Here is a 12,466-nt window from a genome sequence, read left to right on the forward strand (position 1 = left end):
TGAAAAAGTTACACAATAAAATAATGCAATCGTTCAGAAGCATTTGTAATCATATTGTCACCCTTCTACTAGTGCACACCAATCAGAATAACAAGAGGCTTAGTTAAGAGAGGCTAGGTTTAAAGGGATTAGAATGATATGCCAAGATAGTGGTTGAGTTAACACAGCACAGCAAGTAATAAGCTATGGTTTATAAATGGCAATGTTTGGTTTACCACAGCACTCTCTCAGGCTGTGTTTACATAAGATGCATGCCTATAATTAACCATGGTTTAGCTAATCCAGTTTTGGGGGTTAGAATGACACATTGAACTACAAACTATCCAACTACAGTTTATTATATGAAGAATCTATTCTCTTACTGATTTGGTTCCTTACCAAATCAATATAATGCAGATGATCACAATCTCTGATCTCACTTCTCTAAAACCATTCTGGTTACCTTTATTTCTGATCAGACTAGGAGCAGGAACTGCTCAGGCTGACCTCTCACAATTCCTTCTCTAATGGGTTAGAATTATTACTTTGTGGAGCTTCTGGCCAAAAATGAAACCCCAAAACGTGACTGGGGGACATCTTTTAGAATCAAACACTATTGCTTCAAATTGTGCAAAGGACAAGCTGGGTATTGCATTCATTAGGTTTTAAATATGAGAAATAAGTTTATAGTTCTTTCAGTACCACAGAAATTCAGCATAATGATAGCAAGTGTTTTAAATTTAAAGTAGAATTAAAACGTGGGACTTACTATTCCATATAAAATTGCTATTTCTGAGAACAAGAATTAAATCAAATGTTCAAGATTCTATCATATTTTTAAAATAAGTTAGAAACAAAGCTGAAATGAAATTCTCCAGACAGGGCAATGGTTCCCCAAGAGTAAGGTAGGGTGATTAGCAGGAAAGATATGCTGATCCCAAGTGTTCTTTTTCCTTTGATCATATATGTGAATATTTGCAACTTGGAAAAGACCACACTCCACGAACTGTCCACTGCAGCGACAGCACAATACCTATGAGATATCCCTGTTGCTGGGTGGCAATGCTGTCCCAACCTTGGGAAACTATAAATCTTGACATGTATTGCCTTTATTGGCAGGCTTGCAAAAACTAGTCTTCCTGTCCCTTTGCACCCCAGGCCCTTGCTAATTGTTCCTAGTAGCACAAACTGGTAGAGACAAAGGCATTGCTACTGCAGATGTCTTACGATTCCATCCCATTATTAGGTTGATAGATTCTGTGCTCAACTGTCAATGCGGCCCTTGCACAGCTTAAAGGTTCCATGTCCTTCCGCTTATAGTCCCAGCTGGGGGCTTGAAGCCTTTCCAAGCTTTGCTGCAAATGTGCTGTCTCTGAATTCTTCCGCCTACCTTTATTAGATTTCATTTTCTTTTGAGCTCAAGAGGGAAACTGCTTAACACTCAGTGGATGAAGTGAACTTCCTAGTGGTTTGTCCATCTCTTTGCATCTTTTGAACAAGGTCAGTGAAAAAAAAAAAAAATGGTCTGAGAAAGAGAAGGAAGGTTGGTTCATTTAGAGTGAAAATCCCTTAGAAGCAGGCTTATTGCCCTCTTATTCTGTGAACTACTGACAGCCTGTCATGCTGCTCCTTAAAAGTAGCAGTAATACTTACATAAATCAATGTTTATATGCAACTCTGAAGGGTTTCAATGATTAATTTCCTGTCTTCCAGTATACAAAGGATCATCTCACTTTAAACAGTAAAAGGGGAAAGGAACTTTCTTTTAAAAAAAAATATTTATTTTAATTGTTAATTCCACTTCAGTATTCGAATTTTGAAATAACTTAGATTGCCAAATAGAGAGTCAATCACCATTAAATGAAAATGCATTGCTACATACCCATTATCCTGCTCCATTTTGGGGTAAGAAATAGTAAGCCAAAGAAATTAAAGGCATGAGATCAGAGAAAGAAAAGGGAACATGGCTAAAACTTGTTTACATCAACATCATTCACTGTACCTCTGCATACCTCCCTATCCTTGCCAACAAGCTTCTACCACATACATACACTGTTTCCTCCATTGCCTTTTATTCTTTATTACATAAAAGCATGTAAAAATGAATTCAGAATAATAGTCTTCTACAAAATAGATTTGATGCCAAAGAGGCTTGCTGATCATCTTACACATTTCAATCATTAATTTATAACTAACCATTTTCTTTGGCAGTGAAACAGCTAACCTGAAAATGGTTCTAGAAGTGCTCAGAAAGTCAAGAATGAAAAAGTAGTGTCTGAAAAAATTTAAATATGAACTTGGAGATATTGTTTGCATAGGAAGCTAAAGTATTTTCCCACTTCTCATGTTCTGCTCTTGAAGTTGATGTAGCAGCTGCAGCTGCCACAAAATACAGTGTCACCCATGCTGACCAGAAGGAACCAGTTTAGCAGAAGAACACCAGTTTTATAATAGCGGTACTGATTGCCAGTAGGCTTCCAGATCCAACTGAAGGTGCTGTTTTTTTAATCTATAAAGGGATTGCTTGTTTTCAAAAAAATATATATACAAGAATCTGAAAACAGAGGAGTTCAATAGTATAGCGTAGTTATTCAGGCTGAAATACATGCTACTCTGCTATACTAGCATCTATTGCAAGATCAATCTCTCCAAACACTCTTTTATATTATTATACCTTTTGGTTGCACTGCCCTCATGGCCTGAGCTTCCAAGAGGTGTTATCAATAAAAGAGAATATATGTAGCTCAGGGTTGAATTGTGGGGTCCTTGGGATTCTCTGAGCTTGGTTGTTTTCTTGCAGACATTTTGTTATCCTGCTAGGTAACATCTTCAGTGCTAGAAGGGAGTGGGGTTTGCTCTCTGTTTATATACAGTAGCTAAGCTCTTCTAGCACTAAAGATGTTACCTAGCCAGGTAACAAAACATCTGCAAGAAAACAACCAAGCTCAGAGAACCTCAAGGACTCCAAGAGTTTTTGCCTTCCCCTGGAGCTCTGCTCTGAAAGACATCTCGAAAGCAATGGGTGCTGTTCTGTAGGAAAAACAGTGTGAAGCAAGCATTTTTTTCCAGGCTACATGGCGGAAGATCAGAAAAGAAGTTAATTCTACAAGGATGCCTAAAAGTCAGTTTTTGTGGGGCTTTTTTTTTTTTGCAAAATGGCACCACTACATTGCAACAAGTGCCGAGAAAGTGCATTCTGTCAGGTGAGGGGGGATATTTTCCTGATGCATGAGACCTTAGTATCATCTTCTCACCTACCATCAACACAAGAGAATAAAACAGTCCTTGTAGTTTTGTATCCCATTCCACCAAAGGTGAATGAGAAACCCTTTTTTTCTGGAGGGATGCAGAAGGGAATCGTTGAGGACCGCATGCTCGTAATGGTCAAGGCCAGATACAAATGAAGAGGGTAGGGGTGTTTCTTTTTTTCTCTGTCAATCCTTCATTTCTCTCCTTCAGCCTCCTTGCCCAGTGGGCTACTGAGGAAAAGACAAGGTGGTCTTGCAGTAGGTCTGAACTTTCCATTTGAGGTGGTTATGGTAGATGCCTATAGGTGGATCTGGAGAATTTAGGTTTAGATATAAGATATAATTCTTTGGAAGGGGTGCACACTTTAAGACATTTGATATATTTTGTTCTAAACCAGTACCTTGCAATGCTTAAAAGAGTCTTATTTGTAAACCACAGGAGTAAAAATGGAGAACACAGCAGACCCCGCTCAGGATGGTGGTCCTCAGCCTGCCACTCCAGCGGATATGGATGCAGCCCCTGCTTCATCAGAGGTTACAGAGCCTGGTCCTGGACCACCCGAGGATGAGACTCTCTCAAAAATGAAAGAAGATGCAGACTTGTCTGACCGTTCTCGTTTGAAATCCCCTGTTCGTACAGGCATAGAAAGTGCAACCCGTAGAATGTCTAAATTCCGCCGAAGTAACAGTGGAGTTCAGTCACTGCAGGAAACCCTGAAAGAAAAACAGGTTTGTAATCATGATGTATACAGTAAAAATCTTTAAACCCTCTAAAATTAGGCATGTCCTCTTGATTCAACTATTTAAAGCTCTTTGTACTCAGTTACTATTTTTCTGCATTACTTAGTACTGTATAATTTGGGCAGTCATGTGGGCAGAACTACACATCTCATAAATTGTTGCCATGACAGTAACCTTAATCCATTGGTATTTAGGAACACAATGAGAATAATATGTTGTTCAGCTCCTTTTATTTGATTAACATGTAGCTTGGAACTGGCCAAAATATTTAGAATATAATTAAGATAGGCAAAACATATATTCCTGGGTTCACAAGGATTACCCAACATATGTAGTGGTCCATTAGATATTAGCAAAAAGAATGGAGTAGAGGGCTGCAATTCATGAATGGGAGGGGATTGTTGTATTTTGTCAAATCAATAATTCATGAGGACTTGGGACTGATATTTCCAAGGTTGAGCAGGGAAGATGTTGCAGTGCAACAGCAACTCTGCATCACATTTGCTATTTACATTTCCCAAAGTACTGGAAAACAAAGCTCAGTCAAAAAATAATTGGGGATTTCGTACCAGGATTCTTGACTGCTATCTGGGATAACTGTCACAACTGATTCTGATGAAAACTGCACAGCAGCATCACGGGGGGGGGGGGGGGGGGGAGGGGAGAATGGCGAGGCAGAATGAGGAAAGCATGTTCTGCCATTGCAATGCAAGTCCCAGCCCTTTTCTATATGTCATGACATCAAACATGGACCCAGAAGGATCAGGGCTTATAGCACAACATTGCTTTTGTTATTTTGGTGGAAGAGCCACGTTCTGGAGCACCAATGTCTCTGCAGCACTTCTTGGCACCAGACCATTGAACGTAAAAACAAACAAAAAGACAAAAAAACCCAGGAATATTTTCTCAAAAGAATTGGTGGAATTTTATTGTAATTCATTGGAATAATCTATTTTCTTTTCTTTTAAAACAGTCTGTATTAGCTGAGTAAATTCCAAAACATGCCAGGATCAGTTTATCCACCTGTAACCTCAACTAATTTAGAATCATAAACCCTAAATGTATAATTTATAGGAATGTGATTTTTTTTTTTACAGATTTTGCATATTTGCATTTCTAAGAGGTTGAAATAATACTGTATATATGCCTTTTTATGTACATGTCATTGTGTAAGCATTTAAAGAATCCCTGCCTCAAGGAACTGTCTAGAAAATGACAGGAGGGAGATAACAAAGAAAGGCAAGAGAAACTGAAACAGGGATAAACTGGTTGGACATCCCTCATTATTTCAGTTTCACACTGTTATATCTATTTGAAATAAAGTATGAGGACCACAGAAACAAAAATAGAACACTTACAACTCTTTCATAATTTTAAAAACTCATTTTTTCCCAACTAGGCGAGATACAAAGAAGCAAGGGAGGGCAGAAGAATGAAGGTTAATGCTGCATATAAATATATCTTTGAAATTCTATCTGACAAACTTGGACTAGACATTGTAACAATAGAAGAATTAGTCCTGGATGGTCCAACAGTGAGTTTGCTTTACATTTATTTTACAAGCAACAATTTTAAAAACTGTGTTAATTCTGTTTTCCACCCTCTAAAACTAATACATTGAAAACTAATATCATCATAATACAACTATGCCCAGATTTTCAGCATCAGGGTCACCAAAATGTGCAGCATTATTATTTAATGTGATGTGTAAACCTAGATAAATTCCAGAATAGTTCACATGAACACAGATAGAATTTTGGTCTAATCAGATGTGTATGTTCTTGTGACCAGAGTGAACTATGCATGAAGTAATCTACAATTAATGTGTGTGTCTGTATATACACACATATATTCATGCACATACTCTCACATGGTATGGAATGAAGGGGGAGGGTCACATAATCAGGCCAGAAAGTCACAATATAAAGAGTATAAATACTTTCTGAAATGCCTTCTATACAATAAATAAATTCAAGAATCCAGATTTATTTTGATTGTGGCCAGCTTATTACACACACTTCTGTGATCATGATGTGCAATTTTATAGTATCCATCCCAGCTATTTTTTAGGGTCGGTACTCCAAGATTTGAGTTGTAGGCTTTTCCTTCCCAAATAATAGCTCTTTAGCTTTTCTGTTCAAGGAAATAAAAGGCAGATGGGGTTTATTGATGGAACTGTTCTCAGTAGGCTAGGAATTGCTGCTCTTTGTCTTCCTAATCAAAGTAGAAGGGGATCTTACACATAACAGTATAATCATAACAACTGAAAACAGCTTGAAAGACTTTGTTTTCCTTTAATACTAGTACTTTAAACTAGTACTCCCTTAGGGAATGTTAAAGAAATAAATAATCTGATTTGGCAAAATGTTGAATTTAAATCATCTTTCCTTTTTAACAGTTACAAGCATTTGATAGTTTTTTTGCCAAAGGAGGAAACAGAACACTGAAGTTTATATATCAAGAGGGTGAGGCTCCTGGCGTAGGTAAATGCTAAAAATGATTTTATCTACAACTTCAGGGAAAAGTAAATTGTTTGGTTTTAAGTATTAATAACATGCATACGAAGAAAGTGTCCTCAGTCAATTGCAATGTTGTAGTATAAAGAATTTGTAGAAATGGGATTTTATCATTATATTGTATTTTCAAAATGATGGCTTGGAAATGAATGTTTAATATCTCCAAAATATTAATTTTAGAGGTACCATGGAGGAACTTGAATATAAATTGAATTATATGAGGGTTTAGCAATAGTATAGGCTTTCCATGAATTATTTATTCAGAGTAAGTTTTATATTCTATATTCTAGAAAATATTTTATATTCTTTGTTATTGCTCAGTAATATCAAGTAGGAACAGCCATTTGTTTTGTAGTTCATGAGAAGTCAACGTAAGACTGATTTAAATCATAGATTGAGGGTAAATATAAATTAATATGCACTAGCCAAAGACCTGTACATTTTGATTGATTGACTGATTATGTGCCATCAAGTTGATGTCAACTTTTAGTTTAGACAGATTTTTCTCCAAGAGGAGCTATCTCCAACCAGGTCCTTCAGGTCTTCCAACGGTGCACCGATTACTGCTGTACTTCTTTTGCACGAACTGGTCTATTTGTTACATAGCAGTGACCTGATGAAAAGATAGCAAGGAGAAGTTCGATACCCTTACCAAAGATGGGATGCCAGAGTAATACCACAACAGCTAAACTTAGCTTAACAGCAACAACAATTTATTAAACTGCTCGACGCTCAACAACTCTGGATGGCTCACAACAATTGAAGAAATTACAATAAAATCAATAAAAAGTAAAGATAAAAATGAGACTTTTTTCCCCATTTTTTCATTTTCAGAGTGTGGGAGAGCAATTCCAGGTGTGCTGAAAGGAACTAAAATGATGAAATTGTACATAGATGAATCTCCAGACAAATTCAAGGGACAGTGCTTATTTTTTGTACGTGCTAGAAATGACTTGCCTGTGAATATTAAGACAATGCATGAGGTATTCTTATCCTCTTCCTCATTATTACCACTCTACAAAAAAACAAGACCATCAAATATGTAAGAACAGTAATAGAAATAAGGCCCATAAATTATAAGGACTTTTGATTCTTGGTGGGTGCATAGGTGTTTGATATGAACCACGTAAACAACAGCCTTTTGTACTTGGGCCCCAATGCAAATATTCAAGCCACATGGTTTGCATTGTGACATCTCAACATACATTTCCTCATATGAACCCCAGCCCATCCTGTGGATGCCAATGGGTGGGTGCAATGTTACACTGTCTGGGTTTACAGAGTGCAGAAAGCCATAATGTGATTTGTTTGCTTTATTCTTAGTACAGTATGTGAATAGAGCTACTGTAAGATCCTTCTTAATTCAGTCAGTATGAGGTGCAAGGAGGAAAAATTCTTCTTACTGCAACACAAAACTTTTTTTTAATGAGAGTTATTATATTTATTTTTAAATGCCAAAGATTATTGCATAATAGCTTTTTGATTCTTTTCACATCTAATAAATAGTATTTTAATCTTCCCTGTTTAGGACATATACTATTCATTACTGGATGGCAGTGAAGGTCTTTTGCTTGGCACCAAGAATATCTTGGCAACAATTTTTCTACCTGCTGTTCTTGCCACGAACAATTGGGGTGCTTTAAATCAAACCAAGCAGGGAGAGATTGAAAAACAGAGTTTCACTGAAACCTTGAACAGATATTTGGCGTTTTTGGATGGTAAGGTCAAACAGACAAACAGATCAAACAGACAGACAAATCAACTGAGCCTTCCCTTACTCTTAGTCCTTAAAGTAATTGATTCCTTGATGTATCTGTCTAATATCTGGCTGGGACAGTTATATTATATCCTGATTATTATTCCTATCCTGGCTAGCCAAAAGAACTGTTGATGTGGGTAGAAGAGTTGGAAGACTCTGATTGGCTGATAAATAACAAATAGCGTATATTTTCTATCCCTCTCAAAGTACAGGCATCTCTCTGGGAATCCAGGAAAGATTGTTATAACCTTGTCTAGTCATATTAATGTATTCCCCCAAGTAGGGTTGGGAAGAACACAATAAAGTTTACGCATCATAGCTCTGTAATATCAAGTATGAAAAGCTGATTATTTTATAGTACAGGAGAGGTCAGCATAAGACTGAAATAATAGGTTGGAGTGAGATAAAGTCAGTATCATATAATCAAGGGAGAGCACTGGGATTGCCAGAGCATTTTAGTTCAGGGGAAAATTACAAATGAGGATAACTTCAACAAATCAAATACTCGAGTTTGTGCACTTAACCAAGAGATAGGTTTTATTCCAAGGCCATTCATAAAGATTGCAGAGAGGCAATCTAAACCAATTCACCATTGCTTTGTAAGGCTTTCATCCCCAACCCCCCGGGAATCATTTGTCCCTGTGTATCACATCCTTATGACAGTCTGCCTAATAAAACAAATGTATTGTTAAAACCACAGCAACTGCTTCTCCAGTCAGCATCTCCTCTGGATTTTCCCTGACAAATCAGTGTGATCAATCATTTTTCTTAGATTTTAGACAAACCTGTTAGGTATTTATATGTGTGTGTTGAACCAGAACTCCCATGCTTTATGCTTTCCCCTTTTTGGTTTTTCACAAGCAGTCTTTCTCCTCCCATTAACTTAAAAAAATTATCCTTTACTACCTGAGGCTGCCTCTTACTAGGCTCACCATTTCCTTTTTTCTCTTTTTCCTAGCCATGCCTACAGGCTAAGCTTTTTCTGCTTCTTTCCTTTTACCCTGAGTATTTGCGTGTGTCTTGTGGTACTTGTGTCTGTGACTTGCATACACAGCTCCATAACTTTTTATAGCTTTCTTGGCTGCTGAGCTTCATTTCTTGCTTTTGGGAGAGATTCTGTCCCTCCTGGAGGTCTCCAGTTCTGATTTTCTTACTGACTCCATTCTGCCTCACAAGAAGTCACTTTATCTCTTCTTTGATCAGTACCTCTATCTGCCAGGCTTCTCTGAGGATCCTATTTCTTCTGCTTCTGACATCTTCCACTTACAGCCTTGTGAAACCAGACTCTTAGCACCCAAGTTAGCTTCCTAACTTCTAGCAAGCTCTGGTCTATGTATTTTTGTATCTTTGAGATAGTTTTTTTTTTTTTTCATTCATAATATCTGCCAGGAGTAGCATCACCTAAGAATGTGCAGGGACTTGAGAAAGGGACATCCCACATGTTTTTCCTTAGAATGCAAAATATGTTGAAATAAAACACCACAGTAAACAAATGGCAGAATCTGAATATGTTCTCTCTCATCATTCTTAGGTGCTAGAGTGAGCATCGATGGAACTGTTCAACTGAAAAAAATAGATAACATTGACTTTTCCAAGTTCCAGTCTTTTGAGGAAGTGACAGCAGCAGCTGCCAATCCTGATACTGTTCATCAGTTAGAGGATGCGCTTATGATATGGTACAAGCAAATTGAGCAAGTAAGCCTCTTCTGGTACCTTAGCTAAGCAGAAATGTATATATGGGAAGCATAATTAGAAAAAAAGAGCCACACAAAGGGCATTTCTGAGACATCTTTTCCAACACAGTACTGTTCAGTGTGGTGGCCAGTCACATTACAAGAGTTATAGTCAGGCACACCTTGAGGGCACCAAGTTGGAGAAGACTGTTCTATGGCCACATCCCATACATGCATTGTAAAGCAAAGTCTTTTCTTGATTGACCAGGCATTTGCTTGTATTGTGATTTTACACTGAAGGTTTGGGAAGGTAGTTTCCCCTTGATCAAGATAAAAAGCTGTTGTTTTGGATTAAAATGGGTTGGTGCCACTTTTGCTCTTGGAACTGTTGGAAGGGCCAATAGCCTGAATGATCTGCAATTATGTTTCAGCAAATCAAATATTGTTACAGCTGATAAATATTTAAGCATTAATCCAAAATGGCAGCCTTAGCAGTGACTTCAAGCAGCTAATTTTGGATATCATGAAAGAGCAGCAAATTGTTAGCGTGATGATGATGGTGGTGGTGGTAGTGATGGTGATGATTAGCAAGGAATAGAAGCACTTGTAAGTTTTCTAAAACACTTTTGTACTCTGCAACTTAACTTGCAAGAGGAAGGCAGTGGTTTCTGTGCTGGAGGCACAGGGGATCAGAGTGATGCAAGCAGTGTAACAATGCAAGCCTAGTCTTTGTCTACATGTGTAACAACAATGAGCACTGCCCCAAGGGGGCACAACTTGCAGCATGATACTGCATGCAGCCCTCATCCTTCTGAGGAAAGCAGGGAGGGCCTGCAGACACCACTGGCCAGAGGAAACAAAATGTCATGCGTCAGTCCAGAGTGTGACATAGCTACACTGACATAATAACTAATTTGTACAAATTTAACATCGGCAGGTTCTAATTGAGAGTGAACAGATGAGAAAGGAAGCTGATGACTCAGGTCCACTTACTGAATTAGAACACTGGAAGCGTATGTCTGCCAAATTTAATTTTATTATTGAGCAGATTAAAGGACAACCTTGCAAGTCTGTCATAAATGTTCTCAATGTTTCACGTTCCAAAATTATAAAGGTAAGTCTAAGTTGTTGTTTTTTAAGTATGTTTTAATGATTTAAACTGTCTGTTTCTACATATCTCCACCCTTTTTTAAAAATAACATTGTCTCCATGAAAACCTATGGAAAAAGGCAACACCTAATCAACCTTGGCTGATCCCAACAAGTTAAGCAGGTTGAACCTGCCTTGAACTTGGATGGGAGACTACCAGAATATCACAGAGCTGTAGGTTACCTTGGGAAGTAAAAAGAACAAGCACACATTAAAAAAAAAACTTTCATATTGCTGCCAGGAAAATTACATGTAGTCATGAAGAGGTGAGCTTGACTTTGTACCTCTTTAACTTGATAAACATGCTATGACATGTTTATAGAATTACAGTTTTCCCACTTAGTTTAATTGATTCATAATTAAACTGCTACCTCTACCTGGTATAACTCTCTAATTTAGTGTTTCTCAACCTTAGCAACTTTAAGATATGTGGACTTCAACTCCCAGAATTCCCGAGCCAGCATGGCTGGCGGGGGAATTCTGAGAGTTGAAGTCCACATATCTTAAAGTCGCTAAGGTTGAGAAGCACTGCTCTAATTGCTAACGTGGACTCGATGGAGAATTGTGACCCTCCCATAAGCATGTATTTAAGAGGAAGTAAATATATGTTTGCACTCTTTAACAACTTTAAAAAATCAATTATAATGATTAGGTCAATCCAGTGGTATGATATTATGCAATTATGATCTAGGTGTAAGGGCCAAGCAGGTGAGGTGGGAATCTGATTCTCATGCCATACAAAGTTATTTTGTAAAGAAGGGACAGAGGGCAGGTACCTTCAAGGTTGAGTAAAGAAAGGATGGGAGGAAGAGGCCCACAATTTAAAGTTGGGCCCTCACATACATATAGAGCAAGATTTGGGGGGGGGGGCTGCTAGTTGGATAATTTCTAATTCTCTGCAATAAATCTACTTATCTAACCTTGTGTCTACTTGGAAATGTGGAATGGGGAGAGTTGAACAGACAAAGTATTTGGTACAAAGCCTTGACTTTTCAAAGGTTGTGGTTAGAGTCACTGTCTTGTGGTCTGTGTGTGTGTGTATATACGCACATACTCATGCATTCATGTATGTGTATTTGGGGGGAGATTTATATATTTATTCCAAATACAGCTAGAATGCAATTACATTTCTACTATGTGGATTCTGTACATTTTATTTCTGAGTTTAAAAAGTTCCACATTTTGTTTTTATTATAGTTGTGGCGAGAACTGGATGCCAGGATAACAGATACAGCAAATGAATCCAAGGATAATGTTAGATATTTATACACACTTGAAAAAGTTTGTCAGCCACTCTATAACTATGATTTAGTGAGTACATTTTGAATATGTATGTATACAGTTTTCTGTATATCTATAAAGTTATGTTTTCTGTTACAGTACATGCAGTAAAATGAATGG

At 37.6% G+C, this 12,466-nt stretch overlaps 1 protein-coding gene across 1 annotated transcript in view; it reads left to right on the forward strand.

Annotated features, from left to right (window-relative positions):
* Window positions 1-7,344: 7,344 nt before the first annotated feature.
* Window positions 7,345-12,466, forward strand: part of DNAH8 (dynein axonemal heavy chain 8) — a 155,787-nt gene continuing 150,665 nt past the window's right edge. The window contains exons 1-5 of the mRNA XM_088145411.1: window positions 7,345-7,467; window positions 8,013-8,202; window positions 9,775-9,938; window positions 10,854-11,030; window positions 12,263-12,376. Of these exons, the coding sequence (XP_088001537.1) occupies window positions 7,360-7,467; window positions 8,013-8,202; window positions 9,775-9,938; window positions 10,854-11,030; window positions 12,263-12,376 (753 nt within the window). The 5' untranslated portion in view covers window positions 7,345-7,359. The remainder of the gene's footprint in view (window positions 7,468-8,012; window positions 8,203-9,774; window positions 9,939-10,853; window positions 11,031-12,262; window positions 12,377-12,466) is intronic.

The sequence above is a fragment of the Python bivittatus genome, unplaced genomic scaffold, assembly GCF_059951505.1.
Source record: "Python bivittatus isolate LINGU-HERP-01145 unplaced genomic scaffold, Pbiv_v1 ctg000020_np1212, whole genome shotgun sequence".
NCBI classification, from domain to species: Eukaryota; Metazoa; Chordata; class Lepidosauria; order Squamata; family Pythonidae; genus Python; species Python bivittatus.